General features: G+C 41.4%; 1 protein-coding gene across 7 annotated transcripts in view; it reads left to right on the top strand.

Annotated features, from left to right (window-relative positions):
• lrp1bb (low density lipoprotein receptor-related protein 1Bb) overlaps nt 1-26,922 on the top strand; it is a 301,330-nt gene that overhangs the window by 98,493 nt on the left and 175,915 nt on the right. For all 7 annotated transcript variants that reach the window (XM_030428474.1, XM_030428470.1, XM_030428475.1 and 4 more), the window contains one exon: nt 8,598-8,735. In XM_030428474.1, the coding sequence (XP_030284334.1) occupies nt 8,598-8,735 (138 nt within the window). The remainder of the gene's footprint in view (nt 1-8,597; nt 8,736-26,922) is intronic.

The following is a 26,922-nucleotide window of genomic DNA, read 5'->3' as shown; positions in this document are numbered from 1 at the left end:
ACTATCATAAATAAATAGCATTTATTTAAACAGTGTGTGTGTGTGTGTGTGTGTGTGTGTGTTGGTTTTATTAAACAGCAAATGCGATTACTATTTCTTACACGATCGGGAGTTGTGGGAGTGTGAATTTCATCCCTGTCCCGTCGTGGTGGAGAGGTCGTGGACATGTTAGCTTTTGAGTGAGATGGGGTAAGATGATGGCTGGCCTATGTTAAAAGTAGAGGAGTGCACCTTCCTGTAAGACAAGTCTACAAGACAAGCGCCCGATCCAGTAAAATACAGAACAACAACGATCCTTAATGTACAAACAAGGCTACCAAGGACATTTAATGGAGGCAAACACGAGAATGCTCTTGATTGGCTCTGTCAGTTTGGTCTCCATCCAAGTCAGCATGTGTTTAATGTGCTGAGGACCAGACTGAACGTGTAAAGCTGCCGAAACAAGCAAGAACTGAAGATGGCTGCAGTATGGGCCTGGCAGACCGTCACCAAATGCTTGCCATGCATATGCACAAACATGCAAAGGCATTCACATTTTTCCCACCTGGGAGCTGATCGGTTGGTATGTGCCCCCGGCTGCCTTTCTGCGATTAGCTGGGAGTCAAATGACTGCTCATTGTCCCGCAACGTCAACATCCTCTCTATTTTGTACTAAAAATCACATCGTGCAGTACTTTTCTTCTTTTCATTTCCGTGAAGAATATCAGTCCTCAGAGGTTCTGACTTGGGGGAAATATTACCGATGCCTGTGGTCAGTCAAATAAAGCTAAATAAGCTCTTTTGGCTGAGTACATCTTTTCAAATGCCAAGGATCTAAAGGTCACACAGGGAAATTATTCTTTTAAAGAGTCCTCCCTGTTAAGACCGCTGCACCTTTTAAGAGTGGAGGAGGCTGGAAGGGTGAGCTGCAGTTTACTACTGGTGAGAAACGGCCGTAATATGACTTAACTCTGCTCTTGTTTACCCCATTGCACTTAATCCGCTCACTTAGTTACCATGGAACTGGCATCGCAGAGAGTCTTCGGATGACGCACATTGTCCAGAGACAGCTGTGGCTCAGGAGATAGAGTTGGATCATCCACTCTTCACAGGTGGTTGAAGTCCCATCGTGTCTTGTCCACATGTGGAAGTGTCCGCGGACAAGACAGTGAAGCCTGAACTGCTCCCGATGGTCAGGGCGAAAACAAAGTGTTTGTGGGCTTGTGGATGGGGGGAAACAACTCTAAGTGCTTCAGATAAAAGCGTTTCATAATTGTAATTTATTTAATAGCATTAGAAAGAAGGCGGCAATATAATGGGCTGGTGGCGAAGATGCGTTGCGTTGGATAGATGTGCCCGGCTGACGTGAGCAGTCGATATCAATTGACAGGCCCAGATAATGACAGGCACTCATGAGTGAGCATGAGTGAGAGGGGTAAGTTGAAAGGATGGTACGAGAATTAGACCTAAGGACTGAGTATGTGAAAGAATAGCCTTCCTGTATGGAGCTAGAGCTTCATGTCAACATCCAGGGTTCGTACACATTTTTCAAGGTCAAATTCAAGCAGTTTTCAAGCACTTTTAAGGGTCATTTACAACATTTTCCAGCACCTTATCGCTGGGGTAAAATACATATCTACAGGAATATATATACTCATGATTATTTTTTTCACTTTTTATCACAATTATGTACATTGTATTATGCTGTAAACATCTAAAATGATGTTTCATGACAGCAAGTTTTATCCAAAAAAAGGGAAGCCACTTGGCGTTCTTCAGGTACACTTGCACCGGGACAAAGAGGGACCTGAGAGCACCCTGTAATTTTCTTTTTTGACATAAACTTTTATAAGCTTTTCGCTTATTCATCAAATTTTATTAATATTGAACGTGTCATCAGTCCAAATTGCATCAAATTCACCTTCTCCTCAGCCATCCTTCTCTATTGCTACCAGGCTGTGTGTGATGATACACACACACACTGATTTTATTTCTCCTTGTAATAAGCAAACTATCCAGTCTGATCCCAATGTCGCCAAGACACAGAGTTATAATGTCAAGCACTTTCAAGCACTTACTAAAATCCAAGCACTTTTCAGACCTTGAAAACACAACATTGAAATTCAAGCACTTTCAAGGATTTCAAGCACCCGTACGAACCCTGAACATTGGAGCATATCTGGGAAAATGTTCTTTGTCATGGTTGGTTCTGATGAGCTGCTTGTTGTTGAATTCGGTAAACTCTACAATAGTGAGTAGCCAGTCAATGATCCCCTCCACAACTGTGTTAAGGCGTACAAAAAAAGGAAAATGTCCAATGTGTGTCTGACACATTTTTTGCAGGAAACAGTTTAACTGCCGCATTAAGATACTTTAAAATGGCACTTTTCCTTCTGCTTCATTAAAAAATTCCAGATGTTTATTCACTGAACATAAGATAAGAATTCTTATTATATCTTCCTGGACGATTCCACATCCACTTGTGTGTGCTGAATATTGGACCAGGATTGGCTTCTTCACTGTTTGTCATCTCTCAAATTTTAAAGGCCCCTCTAGGGACGGGCATTGGAAATTAGCTAAGGATATAAATGCTATGATGCTTTCTGTTGGATTGTTGTACAACCCACATGATCTGTATCTGTCCCTATCAAATAAACCATATACAATACAATACAATACAAATCATGTTCCTAGGTCCACCTCTTAAAATCTGGGTCATAGTGAAGACGCACTTTCAGCCAGGGACCAAATTCACACAGTGGCCATTTTCCTCATCAGCAACAGAAAAGACAGGATAATGAAAACATCTGGCCATATTTGGAGGTAAAACAATATATGTACTCTCAAATGTAGATTTTCTCTATCCACCGTCTTTTCAGTATGCAATTGGTTAGCCGTGAAACACAGTGAAAACAGCTTGCCTGAATCCTTAAGTTTATACTTTAACTTGTTTTTTTTTTCTCACAAGACGTTTATGACTCACACATTTGATATGCTGTTTAACCTTCAGTTTATGCTCTAACCTAATGTCCATTGTGAGTATAAGATAAATCAAACTGTGTAAAAGTGTATATTTTCACTCAACTCAGTTGTGTGAGGGGGTAAATTGTTCTCTGCTGCCTACCCAGGTGTATTTGTTCTGGTGTATGAGGCAATATGTCAAAAGGTTAGTCTTTGTTGCCTGCAGGCGAAGTGCTGCGCTGAAGCACAGCGTAACGAGTGGAAGCTGCTGTACTGCTGTCTGTGCTGTTTCTGATATTTTGGCTCAAGTTCAGAATCACAAAAAAGCTTTTGCACTCTCATCATGCCCATGATTAGATCAGTGATCTATGTAAGATTAATAATGAGATTAGGGTTGAAAAATGGAGTGCACACAGTAACTAATGTCATTGTAATTGTGGGATTCACGGGGAAAAGAGACGGTTAGCTACCATTATAAAGACATTATAGGAAGTCTGATGCTGAACATGCCTCGGGTCAGGCATCGGGGTTTTGCCACTCTGATCGTCAGCTTGAGCCATAAATTAAGAGAAATACATCTTTATTTCTTTGGGATGTGATGAATCTCTTAACACGGAAGTTCAAGGAGGCTCCCCTGCTGATCGCTGCTCTGTTATTTTCTTTTAAGGAATTCATTATTCCACACAAACTGGCAGCGGATCAGATTAGCAAGATTATCATAATGAACATAGCCGCTAAAATTCTCCCCTAGAAGCCTCTCGTTTTTACATTAAATCGAGGTATTACTCTTGGCCCAGCTGATTCCTCCTCATTCACTCCTCAAAGTAGACAAACAGCAGCATGATTTTTAATTAAAGTGATCTTATATCTAAAATCTTTGCCGGCTGCCTCGACAGTTTGCGACGCTTTGTTGGATCAAGGTTTTTTTTTTAAATGTGTTGATAGGTCAAATATGACTCAGGACTCATCCTTGATGCAGACCTGCTGCGCTGCACAGGTCACATCTTTAAAAACTTTTCCCTGCAAATGATTTGCTGGGCATAAATCTCACCTTCAGTACGAGCTCAACGCGAGGATGTGTTCCCTCGCAGCGGCGCCGGTAATAAATGTGGAGTATTTAGACTAAATGGGGAAGTTTCCTTTAATTTATAGCTGTGTGATGGTGAAATAAGACGTTTATAAATATTGATGCTGGACTTAAATGTTTCCCGTTTTACCTGAATAAGCACGTCGCGGTATCATTTTTTAGTTCTTTTTTAGAAGCGTACCAGGGGAACATCTGCCACCAACTCCAGGTGTTATGATTAAACTGGTATTTAAAGCGCGCTTGCCCATTTCATCTGCGGACATTATTCATTTATCAAACCATTACTGAGGATGTAATGGAGGTTTATACATCAGCGATTGCCAAATACAACAGGGACCTACAGCAGTTAATATGTTTTCAGAGTGTTTTTCTATCTATCTATCTATCTATCTATCTATCTATCTATCTATCTATCTATCTATCTATCTACCTACCTACCTATCTATCTATCCTTTCAAATTCAACATGGATCTACAGCTGTTATTATGTTTTTCTATCTATCTATCTATCTATCTATCTATCTATCTATCTATCTATCTATCTATCTATCTATCTATCTATCTATCTATCTATCTTTGATGGTGTGTGTGAGAATCAATGTACAAATCGAAGTGATTAAGCTGATTTAAAAAAAACAAAAAAAAAACATCCAGTGTCAGTGCACCAGAACATTCGGGAAGAACTCTCCAAGAGCAAACCTTCATTAGCTGCAGTTAAAAGCAACTAAATGCAACTTGCTGGAGACAAAAAAAAGTTGATGCTTGAGCTCCATCCCCAGGTTGTGAAAAGCTGACACCTCCAGTTGGCAGATCACCTCAGACGCCAACCCCAGAGCATCAGATTTTGACGACCTGGGGGATGAGACTCAAAAATCAGCTCTCTTTCTCCAGGCTGAATAGGTGTTTGTACTTACTCTGGCTGATTAGACCTCTCAGGACCGTGTCGGCGTCTGCAAGCCACGCTTGATTAACGCCACTTGTCAGTTTTGCTGCATCTGTAGCTTTATCATTCTTATTAGATTATGTTGTTTTTCTGATCTCCCATAATTTCCAGCGTGAGTCTACCTGTTGTCGACCTGAGCAGCTGACCTAATCAGCCAGAAGTAAGAGGAGAAGAAAACGCGTGGGTGTGCCGAGCTTTTAAAGCAGAGGGTCCCTTTTTAAAAAGTCTGCTGAGAAAAGTGCCCTTTCTATAATGCAGAAATGAATAAATATAATACATTTAAAGATAAGGAAATACTTTATTGATCCCTCATTGGGTAAATTGACTTGTTGAAAACAGCTCAAGAGTCGAAAGCAGGGGGTAAACAATGCATGAATGGTAGATAAGAATGAAAAAGCGAGATAAAGCAAGAAAAAAAATAAAACAGATAAAAACAAAGTAATTGCAATAATGACCAGAAAGCTGAAGAAAATGCTTGGGATCTGCTGCCGTCGATCGCGGTGAGCGATACGTACAATACTCAATATCCTTTAAGTGCTAAAATTCAATCTAAAAAACAATCCTGCGCTAACAGAGCTCTGTAAACTGTAGTCAGCTAAATTTGATATCGACAAGAAAAGTTACAGTTGTCATGAGACAAATATACTATTATGGAAACTGGAACGATGCGTCTTGCTGCAAAAAACATACGGCAGAATAATATTCAGAATATGTTCTCACGATTCGACTTTCATTTACAGACACGCACCGTTAACATGAAGGATACATTGCACGTACAAATATATACAGTATAGTCTTAATGTAACAATTCCTGCACAGATTATGCAGACAGATGATATGGTATATAAGAAGAGGAATTAAGAAGTTCATACATATATGGAACATTTTTTACTTGGTTTAACTACATACATAGAGCTGTGGCTCAGGGGCTAGAGCCAGCGTCTTGTTATCGGAAGGTTGCTGGTTTGATTCCCCAGGTGTGCATGTCGAAGTGTCCTCTAAACTGCTCCAGATGTGCTGGTTGGCACCTTGCATGTTATTGTATGAATTACTGTAAGTCACTTTGGACAAAAATGCCTGCTAAATGTTGTAAATACATATGTATATATATATATATATATATATAAGCGTATGATGGAAACCAATTGAAGAGGAAAATGTTGTTTTTTTTCCCAAGGTTGTTGTTGTTGCTGCATTTGCTTTAAGACTTAAAATCTAGAGTGCTGTTATGCAGTATTTGACCTTGCAACACGCTGTAGACACACGAATGTATGTATTTGCTCTTGAGGATTCTAATCTCCCAGATAATCATCACTAATGGCCCAGAGGGTGTTGCAATTACTTTTGCATTTTTCTGTTTAATTACCCTTTTTTTTCCGAGCTTAAACACAACGTATTGCACTCAGCTTTGGTCAGGCTGTAAACGGAGGTGGCTGAAAATGACCTCGTGTAAACTGAACATACAGTACGCGGGGTCTGAGCGCCATTCGGCGCCTTGGAGCAGGAAGGAGATAAGAGCTCCTGCACAGCTGTCGGAGGATGTGTTTTTCGTGACACAGTGTACCATCCTGTATGTACGACTTTGAGCAATCATCCAACATAGTACAGTAGTTTGGGAATTGACGGAGGCATCGTGAGCACCTCAGCCGTTGAGAGACCATCTGTGTATCCCTGCATGACAGATCAGAGCCGCTGAATATTCATGCGCCATCCCTCCCCTTATCACATTAGATTAGAACCCATGTGGCAAGAAAGCAAGGGGAGAGGCTGACAACGCCGTAACGTTGTCAGGGACCCTTACAGCTGTGTGTTAAATAGAACATTTGCCAAATGGACACGTGCTTTCCTTGCGTATTTTGAAATGTGTAACAGTTACACACCGGGATCGCCCACTTAGCTGAGGCTGATTTCTGAATTTAAGAAATGGAAGCGTTTCAAAAAAGATATTTTTGCTTTTCCTTTTTTTTTTTCTTTTTTTGCTGATTTAAAAGTCAAGTGTGTAAATACAGAATGCATGGGTGACATTTGAAGATGGAATCCCTGGTGTTTAGTGAGTGGTGATCATTAAGAAAACCGAGTTAAGCCTTTTATAACATTTCTTTTCTTCTGTTTACTGTATGGATGATGGATTTACAAACAGATTCATCTGAGCCAATGCGTGCGTGTGTGTGTGTGTGTGAATGGAGCGCGCACATCAAAAAGTCCCTTCCAAAAAGGAGCTCGGAGAGAAATGAAAAGAGCGTTGCTTTAAACCCGTTCCCAGCAGATGAGGCTGCCAGTTTGCTCATGTATGAAATATGAACTCTCATAGACAAGGTCACTTGGGTTTGACTCACCTAAATATGGCATAGAAATAGTGTGAATCACTCGGGCCTGAAGAGATAGCTAAGAAATATTCTTCAGAGAGGCATATCTCCTGCTACCCTTTAAAAGCAATAAAAAATGCTCGGGAGGAGGAACTAATATGAGCCATCATTGTGTCAATACAGACGCTCACCTACCTGTCCACATCTCCCCGTCTGTAAATCAGCAGGGGGATGGCAGCCCTCATTGTAACAGCCACATTAACTGCGGTAACTCTTACTTTACAAAGTAGAAATAGATGTTGTGAATAAGTCGCCGCCCAGTCAAGATGGTCCAAATGTGCCGGGACGTGAGCTCGGAGGGGGTGGGAGAACTCCGGGGGGATTGTTACAGATCCCATCACGCGGGCGATAAATCTTCCCATTAAGTGGCTGCAGCGGCACGCTGGTAATTGATATCAATGTAGTTGGGGTGGAGATGTGACACATTTACAGTGCTGGTGCACTGGTCAGCTGTGTTTTATGTGCTCTTGTGGCTGCCACATGAATGAGGGTCACCTATGTGCCTCATGAATCCTTAAACAGCTGCTCGCCGCCGCTCGCCTGGCTGCCGGGGGGTGGGGGGAGCCGGGCAGTTTGTTATGGGATTTCACCGGCGCGTCTGCAAAAGAAGCAGTGTGGCGAACATCTGTTGTGTGTACAGAACAATGCTGTGAAGTATAAATATATTTGCATATGCATAGGTTCTCCAACATCCCATAAAAGAGGTCCTGAAGTATCAGCACTTTGCTGACAAAAAAAATGCGGGGAAGAAATTGTTTACCTACCGAAATTACAAACGATGGCGACAATGAAATATGCAAATTAATTTAACATATGGCACTCAGTCTCCCACTGTAAGTGCTGCTCCATATGCAGAAATGAACATTAAAGCGCATTGGGTTCAGCAGTAAACTGATACATGAATTATTAAGGTGCATTATGTAGTTTTGCGGATGATATTGTTTGTGCCTAAACAAACTGAATAAATGAACTTTTCATTTTAATGACTGAATAAACAAACTTTAAAGGACAACACAGTTTCATACTGTTTTATATTGTTAATATGTGGCGGACCCTGCCACCTTTCCAGCTTCAAACAGAGTTCTGGGGACCTTACCCTTCCTCTGAGAAGAGCGTGTTTATTCAGCTAAGGAAAAAAATACATTTTCCTGAGTTTGTATTAGTTAAAATTTCTTCTCCAAAACTACGAAGTGGCCCTTTAACGCCGAAAACAGATGAAGATACAGCTCCCTGACACTGTCTGCTCTTGTTCTTTTCCTCAGGTGCACAAGAGGTGGTGATCAGATGTCCCCTCAACCACATACAGTGCATCGGGACAAAAAAATGCATCCACTTCAACAAGCTGTGCAACGGGGCGAAAGATTGCGACGACGGCTACGACGAAGGAGTCCACTGTCGAGGTAAGAGTTAATGGCGCTCTCACATCCAGACTCTTTTTTTTTTTTTTATTATTATTTGCAGCCCTGGGTTTAGAATACATAAGCGAATGGGTATTCTCATTATTATGTTAATTAATCAGATTGCGCTCATCTTATTTGGATTATTAAGACTGTGAATGTTCTCCCCACACACTAAATCTGCATTACATTTGTAAAATATACAGCTGTGGAAGAAATGCCTCTGCTTTAATTCCCGGTTAATGCGCTTCGACTAAGATATTCATTAGACCAAACTTGAGTCAAGCAAAGTGAAGCGAGAGTGTGCTTGTCGTTGTCTGGAGGAGTTAAAGCACCGTTCAATCTCTCCCTTGTCTCGCTTAGATTCAGCCCTTACAGGCTCGTTGCTGGCCTTGGCTTTTTTACTTTCAAACTTTTTGTTGTTGCCAAGGTCACTTTCCGTCATCCTTCCTGTCAGAGCAGGAAAGACACACAGTAGGACGGTGGCACCAGGCGACGTGTCGTACACAAGTTTTTGTTGTTGCTCGCATTCTTCTCAACTATAGCAAGCTGCTCAGGACACCTGGCTCCTGTGATAAGGCGACGTCTGCATCCTGATCGCTGCGGTCCTGGCACTACGGTGGCCCCTGTCTGGCAGAAGCCGCAACCCATTTTGCCCCGTAAGACAGTTGAAGTCATGCTGGGTTTTGTCTCTGTGTGAGTGCTAGGTGCAACAACAGGGCAGCCTCTGACTCACAGTTGTGATGAGTCCAAACGCCTGTTTGTTGGCAAGGAGCAGAGAACTCTTGCTCCGGTGCTGTGCTCCTTATACTCTGGTTTGCGGCGATGAAGCTGCTTTGAAAGCGTGCCTGGATTTAATCACAATGATTGGAGTGGAAAAACATGGTAACAACATGCAACATGTTTTATTCTGGTTTAAAAATCACCATTTATTATCACCTAGAAAGGTACCTCAGATAACCACCCATACGTTCACATTAAAACACGATGCAGTCATCAAGTGCTGTATCGTAGGCAACTGGACTTTTTTTGGTCTCTTGAAGTCGTTTCGCCTCTCATCCAAGAGGCTTCTTCAGCTCCAACTACTTGAACAGAGGAGGTGGCCTAAGACATAACTTAACACGTGGTCCTGACAACTCTGAACTGAAGAACCCGAAGAAGCCTCTTTGAATGAGAGGTGAGACTGGAGCAAGTCCAGTTGTCTACGATACAGCACCTAGAATGTTTCAACACGCGCCAGTGTGAAAACCACTGGATGTTTTTAACGAGAGACCACAGCATTTCTAAGCAGGGAACCAGTGTGTATTTTGAGGGGGACCTCAGGCCAATTTCCAGCCATGTTTGTGGTAGCAAACACTGGTTATTTTTTAATAAGAAGTTGTGACATGTCCGTCTGTGTTTGTGGTGACAAAAAATAGATGGATAGATAGACAGATAGATAAATAGATAGATAGATAGATAGATAGATAGATAGATAGATAGATAGATAGACTTTATTGATCCCAAGCTGGGAAATTCGGGTGTAGTAGCAGCATTATACACAGAGACAATAACAACACAATGAAATAAGAGGAACAACCTAGACATATTAAATAGCAATAGAAAAAAGTAGTATACAAAATGTACAAAATGTATAAAAGTGTATAAATAAGCAGAGTAATTGTAGTGCAAGATAAAATATAAGGTGCGGTGAACAGATTGTATAAAAGTGCGTAGAGACTTTGTGTTATGACCAGAGTGTTAGCTGTTATTGTACAGTGTGATAAAACCTGATGACCTTAACTGATGATATGTCATCGGAAGTAGGAACATCACCATCCGTGGCGTCAAAACCAGGTGTTTTTTTAAGGAGATCTCCAGCTGTGTTTGTGGCGACCGACATGTGGACTTTTTTCTGACACTAACCAAGATGTCTTCGTGCCTTGTCGCAACACAAAACAAAAAATGAAACCTAAAGAAACGTAAAGCTGCAGCATAAAGAAATAGAAAGTTTTCGAATACCAACGGCTTTTCCGACTGTGTTGTTATGTTATGCTAAGTTAGCTCCGACCTCTCTCAGGGCATTGAGATCTGTAATAGAAGTACGAGGGCGTAAACTCGACACTTCTTTCAAGCGAATTGTGCCTGAGCCGCAAATGATCCTCGGGGCTAATACCTTAAGGTCGGCTCATTGAACCAAACACCAAAGTGGGATAAGAGGCCTGCAAGACTGGATCAAATATCGTGTTCAAGTCATGTCAGGTTTAATGAGAATGCAAAAAAAGCAACCCGGGAGAAACGCTCGAGTCAGCTCGGGTAGAACACGCAGGCGGTTCCTTGCAGGCTCAGATGTCTTCCGTGCAGCGGGAGCGTGCCGGCGCAGGGAGACATATGCCTGTTAATCCACCGATGCCGGAAGGACGAGGTGATAAAAATCTAAATTAAGAGCAGCTTATGCACCTTTATGTTCACGGGAGCAGTACGGGGAAATACACACAGCGATGAGTATTCATACCCCTTGCAACTTGTAAATGACTCCCTCCATTACCGACCCCCTTAAAGGAAACTGATTAGACAAATGTTCTAATTCACTGCTGGCTAACAATTTAAAAAATAACAGCAGTAAGCCTCACCTTGCAGCATTTCACTCGGAGCAGTAATGACTCATCGGCCAACGTCTCCGAGAGGAGGCGAAATACATTTGAAAGGAAAGAAGGTCAGACAGAGAGTATTTTTTAATTGGAATTCTGTTCTTTCTAATCTTTCTTTATTGTGGGAGAAAAAAGCAGAGACATCCTGGATCCTTCTCCAGAAGTAAATTGCTGCATCGTGCTACCTGAGCGACTTAAGTGCAAAAAGAAATGAAAAGGCTTTTAATCTCACAAAACTTTCCCCCTTTATTTTCTTACTTGGCAAGCCATCCTTGAACCAAGAGTAAAACAAAAGGATGAAAGAAGTTTTTTTTCTTCTTTTCTTTTCAATTCTTTTCTTTTCTTTCCTTGTTAAAAATAACATAATCATATAATCTGATTGTTTTTTACTTTTGATGAGAAATACAATTAATGTATCTTATAATGAGTACCTGAAGTGGTCTTGATTAGTTAATAATCATAATAAAACATCTACCAAAAAGCACTTTTCAGATTGACTTTTGAAGTTTTGTCGTTCGCCTCTCCAAAAAGTTCAGTCTCCTACGCAACATATTCATTGTTGCTACACTGCATTTGATCCTTTTCTTGAGTAATTCTGGTTTCGACACCTCCGCTCTCCACTCACGCAAACTTTATTTTCCTCACCTCAACTTTAAAAATGCGACGAGTTGAACGAAGGATGGAGCCTCGCTAAACCCAGGAGCATGCGTGCTCTCTTATGCATCGGTTTTAATTTGGATGTGCTGCTTTGCATTTAAATGTTTTCTTTTTTTCGCTCAGAGAGTCAGGGTTAGAATGTCAGCTATCTTTAAAGCCCAAGACTACCGAACAGTAGATCTGCTGCATATTTCATTCTGTGTGACACTCCACACTTCTTTTCTACCGTGAGGGCAACTTTCCTGTTTCGCAAATTTTTTTGTTGTAAACTGAGAAATGAAAAGTTGATACTGTTAATATTTTTCAGCAAGTGATCCGCCGTGCCGCGCGCAAATGCAATTCTTCTTGTGTTTGATGAGGAAATACCAGTTTTTAAACTGCTTTCTGTGGCTCCAACAACATCTTTTTCCACTTTCCTTCATTTTTTTTTTTGCCTGCCTTGCTATGGCCTTGCACAAACCCCTTAAGGGATTTAACATTATTCTTCCCAAATACATACCATTTCACACGTCGCTTGTCTGTGGGTTACATGGCACCTCTGTCTTCCAAACTCCCTTCAAAAGCCACTTTCTGATGTGTGATCTGAATGCTAACAATCCACCTCTCAATGCAACACTGCAGTCAGCTGCTTTGACTTCTTTGCCTAAAGCAGCGGAGAGATTGATTCTTTCACAAGGAATAAATTAGCGAGGAAGGGAAAAAAAGGGAAATTCATTTCCCGCAGTCTTTCGACACATTTTTTTTTTTTTTTTTGATTCCACGGTAAAGATATCACTCTGAGTTCGTGTGAGGCCGACCCCTCTGCTTAAGTTCACTTGGGGAAACACACTGTACAGTACGCTTAGTCCCGCATGGATGGACCAAACTCCCTGGGAAGCAGGAGGAATTGAGGTCACCAAAGAGAAGTTTTTAGGCAACCAGCTGGGTCTCTCGCAAAACTTTTTTCCCTCCCTTTCCTGCCCACCTCTTATGAATATACATGCCGAAACATCCCGAGAGGCCTTGATATGAGGTGCCCAGATGGAAAACCACCAAACTCTTTTCGCTCACCTTCAGGAAAACTTGCTCATTCGTAATCGCACGCTCGCGGCTGTGCCACGGGAATCTCTGAAGTCTCTTCCACTTGCGTCGAGCGAGCCCTAAATAAACATAATTCGGCATCAGGCGTCATATGTTATCTCCAGGACGGTCCCGGAGAGTTAGCAATAAACAAACGTCTTCCAAATGAGCATAGTTGTGAGAAATAGAACAGCCTGGAGCTTAAAAGATCGAGTTTGGAGACATTGGCTCGGCCTCTCTCACAAGATTTAAAAAATGAAAGCTTAATTTCGATGCTTAATCCATGTCTGCTCAAAGTGTTTACTCAATATTTTGCTCTTTTTCACCAAAAATGTGTTACATGTAAAATTTGTGGTAAAACAAAGAATTGTTTTGTTTCGGGTTGTATTTTTGTTCAGGGAACAAAGACAAAATGATTAGATAGAAATTACAGTCAGAGCTGCGCTGTCGAGTTTTTTTTTTTTTTTCATTCCGCTCTTTGGAAACAGTGAAGAATTGTGACTGCAGACCGGATCGTGATAGCAACATTTACAGCAGTGTCATCGCAGATCACTGATAGAATGAAGCCAACTCAACGCTGTCACGCTGCTGTCTGTCTCGCAGTGAGTGTCAGCGATGCAGCCTCGACTATATATAGCATATAAAATGACATAGCTGGATGATAAAAGATAGATATGTGGCTTAACATTCCATCTACTGTTCATTACCACCACAAATTGTTTAAAGTGTGACATTCAGATTGTCATTTAGTTATGCTTTAACGGCTTAAAACATGTGAGCTTCATTATAAACCCATTGATGCCAAATGACTGTGTTTAGTGTGTTAAGGAAAAGCTACACAGAATGTTGTTCTGTTAGAGGTGGGAATACTAAATGTGCATTGGAAACTGTCAAGACAAAAATCTAAATGCCTCAGCCTCAGTTGGTGGAGAACGATGATTTTCTTTCCAAAAAGCAAACAGAGACATAAATAGATCAAGAATGTAAAATAAGTAAAGTAAGTGCTGACTTTTTTGCTAAATATCATATTTAAACTGGATGAAGGACCATTTTACTCAAACTGAATCCAGCGTTTCATAGATTTTGATATAAATCCTTGTAGTGTTTAAAATACAGCTATGTCTATATTTTTTTCTGTGATTCGTTTTCAGTCACATGAGGTCACAAAAGTCATACAATGTTTATGACTTTTCAGGAAAAGAGAAATTCGTAAGAGAAAACATCTTCATCTGGTCCTTTGTGATCACGGCTTTTACGAGAAACTTACTTGAAGCCTCTCACTTTGAAAGTTATGTCGCATTGATCAATGAATTTGTGCCGAACTCAGCACCTAAATGCTGCAACAGAAACTATACAATACCACTGCGTGCCTTAATTGGTTAAAGTCTATCTTTCTAATATTGCTTTTTCTGACTTAAGTTTCCTCAAGTAGTAATATTGTATAATATTATGATAGTGGTGGGTTACAGTTTTGACTGTAGACTATAAAAATTATTTCTACAAGTCAAAAGCATTCAAAATATGCTGTACATGCTATGTATATGCTGTACAAATGCTATATTCACATTTAAGAACATATTTTTTCAGATAGAAAAATGGCTCTTCCTTGCATAAAACTGTCTATGGAGTAGAAAGATGGAAATGTGAGGTTGGTGCTACATGCCCAGAGGAAACCGGTCACAGTTGCTCAAAAGGTAGAAAACCTACAACATCCAGAATGCACTGCACCTTACCAGACCTGTGAACACTCCGGCTGATGGGTGACATACTGCAGGTTGTGTCCGAGTGCGTTTTTGTGAAACAGGAAAAGGCTGCATGCCGGTCACAAATGTAACATTACAGCTGAATAGACACATTTTTGGCAAGAAGTAGAGAATGATCAGGATCAGGGTTCATATTTAATCAGAATTGCCTTACCTTCTTACCTTAAAGAACTCTGATTACACTGTAAAATCAGTTCAGTTCAGAGTTCTTTAAGCCCTCCGTTTTCACGGTCCAGGAACAATATCACAGCCAGTTACTGGATGTATGGCAGTTACAAACTATCTAGTTAGATCTAGAGTCCCTTACTCGATCCTAGAGAGAGGGAGAGGGAGAGGAGGGAGAGGAGGGGGGCTGTTTCTGTCCTCAGCCGACTACACTCTTTGTGTCGGTGGATGCCGGCGTACAAAAACGCGGAACAACAATCTGTGGTTGACACAGCGGCACTGAAATGGGGGTGTTCTGGGTGCAGGCGAAAATGGAGAGACGTTGATTGTTCAGCAGCGTATACCGACGCCGTGGTGATACAGAGCTGGTTGGAAAACTCCTGTGTGAAGATTCTACATGTTGGCTTCAGTCGCATGCTGCACACTGCTGTTTGAGTGTGAATGCCCTGGCAGATCATCAGCATTAAGTTTTATGAGCCAGATGCATGGTATAAAACATCACAGCCCGGGCTCGGTTTTCACAGCAGTGTGAATATTGGCTCGAGCAGGGCTATGAGAATTTTTAATTTTTTTTTCCATGACCTTGCAATACCGTGCTTCAGCCATCATAGGGATTTTTTTATTTATTTATTTTTTTCTTACAGTGCACACGATGCAAAGGTAGGAGAGCACGCACCTGGGAGCTGGAGTGAGCCAGCAACAGTAATTACACGAAGATCCACATAAAAAATGCATGTTACTTGTGATTCTAGCTCGAAATACCAGGAAAAAAACATCTGTTGCTGTGTGCAGTCTGTGTGGAGAGCACAAGGAAAGAGCAGTTCTGCTCTGATGTTTTTTTTTTTCTCCATCATATTTTTTGTAAATACTGTTGCGGGAGCGAGCAGTTTAGCTTTCATTGATGGAAATAGCACACAACCTGAATCAACAACCATTTAAGTTATTGATTTTTAATGGTGGTAGATGTTGCCGGGTCGTCCTCTGTGTCTTCTGGTTACCTGAACTGAAAAGCAATTATGTCACGGCTGCAGTTTCCTTTCTAATTCAGAGTGAGCGTTATATTTTTCGGGGGCGGCGGTTATACGTGTGACGAGGTGTCTGCTAATACGGCGACAACATGCAGTTCACGTCTGTCACTTCTGCTGACATTTAGACAACACATTAATAAGCACCCTGGTATTTTTGGTCCCCTGACTAGGCTCCACCCGAAACCATTACGTTCATCATTAATAACCCCGTTCGGTAATGGCTCGTGATTACTTGACATTTAACGCGGAATCTGTCACCGTCGCGTGTCGAGCGGCGTGAAAGTGCAGAGCGGCGGAAATGCCTCCTCGCACGGAGAAAAAAACCCCCAAAAAACAGGTCAATTTGAATATCAAAACAGCGACACAATGGATATAATTCATGCTTTGTTAACCTTTCAGCCTGTAGAAAAGGAAAAAGGCCTGTGAAGCCGGCTCAGGCGGCTCGAGTCGCACTGCAAAAACCACAGTGTGAGTGACTCGACTCGCGCACTATATAGACATATCCAGAGCCCCCCTCTCCACTGTAGTGCTCTGTTTAAGCTGTCACGCGTGTGCTCGCTCTCTCAATGCCAATGAAAGAGCTGCTTCGCTGCTCACAACACAAGCAGGGCTGCCACAGTTATTGCTGGCGCTCGCTATTCCATTTCATCCTCATGTAGCCTCTGATGCTGAGCTTCCCCCCCTGCACTGGGGAAGTTTGTTGCTCCCCAATCTCTCCACTTTCTGTTTGTGCGAAGCTTTTAAGTGTATTCTCTGAGGGGGGGGGGAATAAGATCGGTGTTCTGTTTCAGCATTTTAATATCTATTCTGTCTAAATTTGCTTCACACGAGTTGAACGAGCTGTAATTCTCTCCGTGTGCTCCTGCCATTGTGTGAATTTGTGGGTTCCGAATAACGTCGGTAGCTCTGGTGCTGACGATAGGCTCACGCATGACCCGAGTGTTAGATCAGTCAATGCGCTCAGTGGACCCTGGGTCAAGCGGTCCAGTTTAAAGAATGGGTAGAAGGCTCGAGAGTGTCATGCAAAAGGACAATCATCCAATGTTCAGTGCTTTTAGCAGGCTGAAGAGCTCTTTTAGTGACAGGCCTGTCACGCCGAGATGCTCTTCTGAGAGATTCAGGAAGTCTTTTGTACCGGCTGCAGTGAAGTTTTTTTTTGTTTTTTTAATGAACACCGCTGCTGACTGTCACTGTCGGCCCATTTAAGTACTGTCAAATGTTGCTCGCCACGAATATGTTGAATACGTTAGGGTGCACCATTTATTATTTACATGTACATCTTCACTGAGGGCCTTTAGCAGATCCTTTTGTCCAAAGCGGCTTACGATAAGTACATCTGTCGAGGCCGAATGAAGTATTGCAAGAAGAACAACCTGGAAAAGCTGGAAAATGCATTGTCACAAAGCTGGAAGCAGAGCACGGCATTAAGACTTTTTTTTATAACCAAGTGTTTTTCACAGAACAGCGATGCTACAGCAAGTGATGATCTTGCATAAGAAACACTTCAGTGAGGTAGTTAGCGCCTAGCTTAACAGGTACTTGAACAGTGTAAAATGTAGCTCGAGGAAAAAGGTGCCAGAATATCCCAGTTAAACATTATCAGTCAATTCATCGCTTTCGCCTCTTCGCCTTTCAAGAATTGAGGCCTCAAGGCTTGTGAAACAACTTGTCCTGTCAGTCTGGAGAGCTCACATCACTTTTGAGCTTAAATAATAAAAGGAACTGGGACAAATGCAGGAACAAGAGTTGCTGAGGGGGCTGCAGCACGCCCTAAAACAAGGCTATAACATATGCCGAATTTACAAGAAGACCCGAATGATTAAGAATTTGTGAGAAACATTGCTCTATAAAGTTGAGAAAACTCCTTCTGCCTCAACAACTCACATAATTGAGCAATTTTACAAGGGAGTCTGGGGAATTTCTCCCCCTCGTCGTCTCTTTGCTGTTGTTGACCGTGGTTGCTGTGGCTGCTTTGACCTGTAGTGCGTTTGTGTTCTAGTGTGTTTGTTGAAAGTTCAACATTCTCAAATTGTTGTTAATTATTTGTGGATAATGATTGGACACGTGTGATCCTGGCCAGTTTAATTCATAGTAAAAACATGAATGCACCATATAGACAGATCCCTCAGCACCAGCAGCTGTGACTGACTTCCCAGCATTCCTGGCTGGATTTTAAATGCTGGTTACATATTCCGCAAAATGAAAAGACTCGTGAAATTAATAACTAGGTTCACGACACTGAGAGAAAAGACGGAACGATGTCACAAATTGCTACCTGGAGCAAAGCTGTTTGTGATTAAGTACACGATCGGACTTTCAGTGTCAACCTGTGTCGATCTCACTCACTCTAACAGAAAACCATCAGCAAAAATGATCCTCTGAGTACTTTCCGTACGTTGCAATGATGAGGTGCGCCCGCCTCCCCCTGCACTCTGAGATGACAGCCTCTCTCGATGTATTTGATTCCGAAATCCGCGTATCTATTTCTGCCACGTAAGGGTAATCCGGACTTTTATGCGGCGACGATTTCCATGTCACAGCACAACTTGTCAAAGGCAATGGGTCTGCCCTCCCCAGAGAAAGCACTGATTTAAGCTGTTTGGGGGATTTAAATTAGAGTCGCCTTCTAGAGTACATTGGCTTGAAAAGTAAAAAAAAAACAAAAAAAAACACATTACTGACGTCGAAGCGAGGAAGCATTGTCTCCTCAGCTCATCTTCTCCGGCGAACACTTACCTTAATCGTTTTTTTGTTTTTTTTCTCTCTCTCTGACATTATGACACTAAAAGATAATACCGAAAGCATTAACGCACTTTCATCTTATGATAAAGCTTCTGAAAAATAAACAATGTCAAACACGCACCTTCCCTCCCACACTCTGCCTCCGAACAACATTCAATTATCTCACTTGATTAACTTTTCATTACGACAACTCAAACAAACAAACACTTTTCTCCTGGGGTGAAGGGGACCCGTGATAAGTGATGCTCTTGTTCCGAAACGACCAGCCACGAACACAGCTCCATAACTTTTTTTATTTTTTTTTTAAGTGTTCTCAGTAGGTTGAAAATGTGCTGCCAACCAGCCTTGCAGACTGCAACATATTAGCATATTTATTAAATTTTTGCCCCTCTAATGGATGGAACATTTACAGTAAGTAGTCAAAGTGATCGCTCTCCTCTCTCAGCGCCCGTGCTCTGCTTTTTTTTTTTACTGTGTTATTCTTACCTTGCAGCCACTTCCCCTGCAAGAGATGGGGCCGTGATTTCCAATAGTGTTATTACCTACTTCTGCTGTCGATACAGATGCGTTCGGTGATTCAAAAAGTAATTTCCGAGGAATTTGTCAAAGTATTACATGACATTAAAGTCGTCTGATTTTAAATTCTGCGCCAGGCTTGGCCTGGCTCTTTGAAGGAGTTGACGTTCCAGACCTCGTTATCCTGGTAACACTGGTTAGGATTGACTGCCAGGCCCCACTACACAGTATATAAATAACAGCAGACACTGGCAATCAATATTTCATGCGTCTTACTTTGTTGTTCCACAATCTGGCATAGATATTGTCACTCATGTCATTACTCTCACTAATATGAGGAAACAATCTGGTGTCATCAAATCCTATTACGGTGGATTTTCTTCCTCAGGAGTGGTTAGAATTAAAATTTCATTGTTTGCAGGAAGATTTCGACACCCACACCCCGTAATGTTTCTTCCAATATTTAAGGGCATGTCAGAAGCCTGGCAGTGTACCAGTTCTGAAATCCCTCAGCGAATTGTGCTTTGAGGGATTAACAACATTTACTGTCACATTTGAGCCCTGGTTTGAGCTACAGGATTACATTTTTTTTTTTTTTTCGAGAACTACATGTATATGTGCTTGTATCTCTCAATTTCTTGGGGAAAATTATACCTTCTAGACCATCCGGACAGCTCCGTGTCACATCAAAGCCGACACACTTAAGCTCCTCAGATAACTTTCCAAAAGCCTTGTCAATAAATGGTGTCACTCCAATCACTGCACATCTTATACAAATAACGTTTCCCTGCACATACTTCTGGAAACTCTTGAATGTACGAACCCCAGGGAATTCATGACCCAATTTCATCGTTGTGAAATCAATCTTGTCATTCCTGCCACCCAGAGGATCCCAACCACAGCTACACACCCACAGAATGGGTTAAGCCTCTAATTTATGGGTGAGAAATCCACTCATTAAAGGTCCTTGAGCCAGCCCGGGTGTACCTCCTGTGTCGGGTTTGCATCCTAATTTGGTCCCACATTAATTACAGGCCTTGACTGCAAACAGAGTTTTGGGGGTAAGACTGGCTTTTCACACACAAAGGCCATGGCCATCTCTAAAGGGAAACCATAATTAGGCCAGATGGGGCAATCTGACTGTTAGCCTTGGGTTAGCCTTTTTTCTCGCCCATGGTGAGGCTTCGTGTTTGTCTTGGCAGAGGGAAAGTGCCATGCTCACAATTCTTTCTCTGCCATCTGTGTGGCTGAACGCGGATTGGTCTGAGAAACTTCTGCTCAAGTGGTCCGCTCAGTAGATGTGTGACATTTTGTGTCAGTAATGGTGTGAAGTGAATTTTCTGCCCCCAACTTGGCAAACATTCAGTGCTGCTGTCAGTGAAACCAAACTTGTTTAACTGAAGTCTGAGCTCTCTTTACTTTTGTGTAGGATGATATGAACTATGAGTGATACTGCAACTTCTGTGCATATTATGCATCGATCTGAAGGAGATTGAACCTTTTTTTGGATGAATGTCTGGATCAGATTTGTGTCTAAGATCCAGGCTTCTGGATAGCCGTCCCCCATGGCATCTATTGACAGACACTTGAGAGTTAGAGTTGTAGGAGACAAGCTGTCAGCTTCTGTGGTGCGCTACTGACTAGAGCACACAATAGCTTGGTACTGAACAGTTATAAAAGATGTTTTTCCTCCTTTTTCCGAGTCCCCAGTGCATCGGTTATGTACCATTAGTGAAACCCTTTAAAAAACATTGACTGTATAAAATAAGTGGAAGTAGTCTATGGCTGCGGAAGTGCCTTGAACATGCATCCTTTCCAGTGACCAGCAGGTTTTGACTCCACTGGTTCAAAAAAGAAGTTGGGCTGTATGGAAGCTTATGAGAAAATGACCCCAATTCTCACCTAATTCATTAGCACAGTAATCGGTTAGTAATGAGTTTATGATGTCAATCTTAAGGTTTGGGTCTTTTTTATTGCGCCACAATGTACATTTTTTTAATCTGAATCATATTTAGAGTAAAATAGATGATAAGGTTGGGTACAGCTGTCTTGCGTTTGACGAGTGGCTACCATAGTTACCCTTCAATCAGGATAGTGGTTTAGCAATGCATACCACTGTGTACATATACATTAACGTGTTTTGGGTGTTGTCCATGTTTTCATCTCAGAACTTCAGTTTATAAAAATCAAATGAAACACCCAATATCTCGCTCAGCAGCTGTTTTTTTCTTCCAGTGAGTAAACAGTAAGCCTGTTTTTTCGCCAGCCAAAATTAGCACCCTGATTAATATAAAAGTGAACATGAATCATGTATCCTCCATGCTAACTAAGCTAGCTGGCAAGCGCATTAGCTTATAACTTAGCATGTGCAATGGAACTAACCTGTGTTGCTCCACCCTCTTGTCCAAATTTGGTCTCTTCGAACTCCAAAAACACCAAGATGGGGATGACCAAAATGCCAAACTCAAGGCTTCAATGCGCGATGTCATTGTTACTGCTACCTCGGTTTCTTTTATACTGCCTATGTTTGCAACATTCAGCATTTAGAAAGACTCATTTTATGGTAAGATGGTATTCCACCTGGGAAACTGAGGCTTTTAGGTCATGTTATCAGTTACTTAGTGTTAACCCAAAGATATTGCACCAGTCAAATTGCTGTCAGCCACCACTGCATGGAAAAAAGAAAAATGAATACATTTCTTCCTTTTTATAATTAGAGGTTTGACAAAAAAGGGCATACAAGTCAAATAATATTCCCTTTCAGATTGATTTTACTGGCTATAGACAGTAAGACTGTTGTTATCTTAATTGCCAGAACTGCAAGGGTTGATCAGTACAAGTAGTTTTTCAGCCATGTATTATACTGTGTGATAAATTCATTACAAACGCAGCTAATTAAACAGTATCTATGCCTTAAATTGGCTGGTTCCCCTCCCTATTGTGAAAGCTGAACCTCATGGTTTGTTCTAATTCAAGCACATCATTTGGTCTGCCAGAGCTATATTGACATTGCAGATTTCCAGATGACTGATAGAATTTAAGCGAACAATAATTTTCTCAAAATACACTATAACCGAGCCTTCCGTATTTCAACCCGCCATTTCTTTTCCTTTTTTTTAAACAGGCATAATGTGAAAACAGATGGAATTAATTTTGTGCAATTGCTAGAATCATTCTGTTGATACATCTGATTAGGGTAAATTAGACTGCACCAGACTGCAAATTAGACCGGGCTTGCTGTGGTGAATGCAGACCGAGTTACATTTAAATGGCATATTCACAGCGATTCCAACATTTTATAAATCTGAGTTTTCTACATTGTGAAGGTGGATGACTGGGCTCAGCCTGTTTACTGTTTTGTTTACCAGCTCATGAATATTTCTGCATGCGCTCTGAACTTCAAGCGTCACTTCTTTTAAGGTGCAGGCATTATACTTTTGAGAGAAGAGAAGGAATAAAGTATGCAGTTTCTGGCTTCTGTGGCTACAGTTCTTTTAATTTGACTCTTTCTTTGCCAATGGGCCTTTCATCACAGCTGTATTATCCTCCAATTGCAGGAGACGGCATGCAAGGGTGTCTGTTAATGTCAGTTTTTGAAAATAAATGAAAAGCTTTAACTGACGAAACCATACTCCTTCATACAGCATATCTGCGGGCTGTCGATGCCATTACACGTACTTCACTGTTGACTCACGTTCTCAGAGGTAGCAATGCATAGCTACAGATATATGAAAGGCATCGGGCGGACTCAGTGGCAGATATGCAATCCCCGCAGCACTCTGTGTTTGCCAGGAGGGAAAGCTGATCATCTGGCGTCTTTGAGCAGATATGAGGATTAGCTTTGAATATCTTCAGCCCGGCATGTAGTCGTTTTGCATACAGCTTCACAACAGGGAAGTGTGCGAGTACCACGCGATGAATAATAATGCAACAGGTCACATGGGGTCCACACACGGGCTCGAGAGGCGAGCGAACAGAGATGGCTGGAAGCAGCGTCGTATTTTATGACCCACCTGTCAGGCAGGAGCTAACCAGATTTTGAGGATAATGTGTAAAGGTTTGCCAAAGTTTATTTAGAGGAGGAAAGAAACCAGACAGAGATCAATTATTTTGATATGAACTTGAGCAATAATACGGTCTGTAAACTGATGCACAGCTCAGTAGCGTGGATAAAATCAAGTCTGCGTTTCAACATTGTGTGCAACCACTGGAGATTTTGAAGGAGACTTTGGGAAAATTCCCAGCCATGTTTGTAGCGTCGAAACCGGGTTTTCTAGGGGACTTCAGAACATCTCCAACTGTGTTTGTAGAAACCAAAACAATCAATTTAAGCACAAGTAGTATGTTTTCCCAAACCTAACCAAGTGTTTCTGTGCCTTAACCTAACCAGAGCACAGAATTGTTAAAAGTAAGAAAAGTTGAAGTTTGACTGATCTCTGGTTTTGCAGAAAAGTACTTTGCCAAGATTTATTCTGGCGATTGGGCTGTTAAACTATTACACATCTTCTTGTATTTTGTGCCACTTCCTGCCTGACAGTTCAAACCCAAACAGCCTACACGTTGAAGTGTTTTTTAAAGTTAGCAGAAGACTGCAGATTCAGAACGCTGCTTCATTTTGCAGCCCTGTAAGGCAGCCTGTCAAGAACTTGTTCATTTACACCCATTGTTTTCCTTTGATTTAATTGACACACACCAATTAAAAGTGCATGACAGTCGGAAGCGGCAGAGAAAGTCTGTTTACTCTGAGCCATTCAAATGCTAATGTCTCAGAGAGATAGCAGCTCCTGTCAATGTATCCATCCAAGCAGACAACATTTTCCCGGCATGTGGCTCCTTGTAGGTGGGAGTGATTCCGATTATTTCCGACCTGGGCTTTCTCCCATTCCATCGCCGTCATGATGGCTCATTGTATTCAGTGGTTTGTCATTTCATTGTGGAGCATTACGTTGCTCCTCTCTGCTAGGAGTGCTGCTCGCTAGTCCAGCAAGTCCAATACGTCCTTCATAACCTCACTCCATATAACTTTCACTACAACCAAAAACACATCCTCCTCCTCTAAATAAATGTTTTGCTTTTGCAGCTAGTTGCTCATACTCACAGAAAATATTGTTTTGAAGGCAGCAGATGGAGTCGTGCTTATGACATTTAGCCCACAGTTAAAATTCTCATAGTAGTTTTTTCTGTTATCTAACGTTATTTGAAAGGATGTCTTTTTACCACCTCTCAGCTGTGGCTGTCAGATTGGCCTTCATGACATGATTGGCGGGCACCTCTTATTGTTAGCTGCAGCTACAGAGTAGCTCGAGTGAATTAAGGTTTAAAGGTTGTAACCCTGACTTTCAGTCATCCTGTTAACAGAAAACTTGGATGCCATGGCAAAGGTTGAAAGTAAATGTAACTCAGAGCCTGTTTGACTGGGTAGAGGCTGAAATGCGATGTATTCTGATCAGGAAGAAATCCCCATTTATGTGGAAAAGAATGCCTTTTCACTGCATGTTTCTAATTTAGTTCACCCCTGTGTGGTAATTACCAGTTAAACATGAGTTATTCAGAGCTGCACAGCAAGATAGATGCAATGGTTTCATATTATGTCATAATCAGTGGCACATTATGCCGGCGCTCGCCACATTAAGAAATGTTCTAACAGTGCTCACCAGCAGACTGTTGCATTCATTTTCAGAGGGTAAAACTTTAATGATCTCTTGTTAAATTGAGCTGAAAATGCATTCTGTAACTGTGGCAGCCACAAAGTGACGGTTGTGTGTTTTTCTGAGTGCTTTTCTATTATTGTATGCATGTATGAATATACAATACGAGTGTTTTCACATGAATGCCTTTGTGCATGTTGCTTTATTCTAGGCATACTTTACATCCTTCAGAAATATGAACACCTTAGATTTTCTTCTTACTCTGATCTCTTAAAATAAAGGAAACCGTGCTTCACTTAAGGTATAGAGTAAAGGAATGAGCTGCTGTGATGTGGCATCACCAGTGAGGCACACCAGTGGATATTCAAAGCATCAAGCCATCTCCATTCCTGATTGTGGCAACCAAAACAGGTCTTTTAGGCCAAACCACAATGTTTTCCTAACCTTAACAAAGTTGTTTTTGTGCATAGACCTAACCAGAGCATAAGCACAGCATTGTGACGAGAGATAAACATACATTAATTCCAATTCAACTAAATGTAAAGTTGCAACATCACAGAAACGTACATAGCTAACATTTGTTCTGATGATTGGTTCGGTAAAGGTCCTTTGCTTACCCCCTTCAACCATGACAACCTGCTCTACATGTCACAAAGATATGACATCATAGCAAAGTAGTCTTCAAGCAACATTAGTGACGACCTTATAGGGAGGTCAAGAAATTTTAAATAGAGACCAAACTGTGTCACATAATGCAAAAAGGCACGCAGAAAACTTTATTTTCAGCATCACATCAGAATCTCATCCATTCGGTCCGATAACAAATGGAAAGTCTGGACAAGCTGCACAATTAAATCCTTTTATCCCTATTCAAGTTGGCCAAGTGCTCAATCAGAAGTTAGCAGACTTGGCTTATGAAAGTCTCCAGTGAGCGTGCTGTATAGGCCCCACAATGCAGAAGATCTGGGTATTTTTATACTCGGATGTCAAACTTTTTTTTGGCATCTTTGATGGGAATGTACTGGGCCCCCTCCTCCAATGCTGTATCCAGATTTCATTATACCTCCGTGGTTGTAAGAGCAACACAACTCAGCGGTATCAGATAAACTGTAATCAAACATTATGACATCAGTCAGGCAGTACAGATGTGGGCACTCAGTTAACTGAGGCTACTAACAGAAAACCTTACCGTCACCTTTGAGCTTTTCGGCAAGTCGGATCAGAGAAATTCTCTTTTTCGTTCTGACTCAACACATGTTATGCGCCGAGATAAGCCCTCCCTTCCACATTAACATTTTGTCTTTACGGGAAAAAAAAAAAGACATAATCTGGCAGCATTACATTCCCTCATTACGAAAATTCATTACAAAACCTCTTAGCCAATGCAAATTAGTGGTATATATGCATAATGTTGAGGAGACAGGGTTACATCTCCAAGGACTGTATGAGTGCAGAAAGCTCCCAAACAGGATTTTCTTTTTTTTACCAACTTTGACAAAGACAGTTTCTTGCTGGCCTTTAATATAGTCGTGTTTAATTGTTGGGACCTTGCTTAACTTTTTGACATGTTTGGTAAGGTAGCCCAGGGTCTGTGTGTCCTGGTGCAGATAAATGACTTGTTTTGTGAAAATATCCTTTGCATGCATTGCTTAAGACTCCCATTTTCTGCGCAGTTCGGTGATTACTTTCAGCAGTCAGGGAACAATTTGGCTCCTAGCTAATGCTGTATAGCGCTAAGGTATTTTCTTAACACCCAGTAAGTAATACATGTGATTACGGGTTTGAAATCACCCTGAGATTAGATGTATTTTAGTACATGGAGAAAAAGTAAACCAGCTTGTATTTGCAATTATGTGCAATTGAGATAAGAAGGTGATTTCCAGCTGAAGTTAAAATATTCCATTATTTATGTGAATAAAGATGCAATTTATATCATAAAATATGCAGTAGGTTTGAATATTTGAATGTAAGCGAAATGTGTG

This window comes from Sparus aurata, chromosome 9, assembly GCF_900880675.1.
Source record: "Sparus aurata chromosome 9, fSpaAur1.1, whole genome shotgun sequence".
NCBI classification, from domain to species: Eukaryota; Metazoa; Chordata; class Actinopteri; order Spariformes; family Sparidae; genus Sparus; species Sparus aurata.
This window is presented reverse-complemented; position numbering and strand designations above follow the sequence as displayed.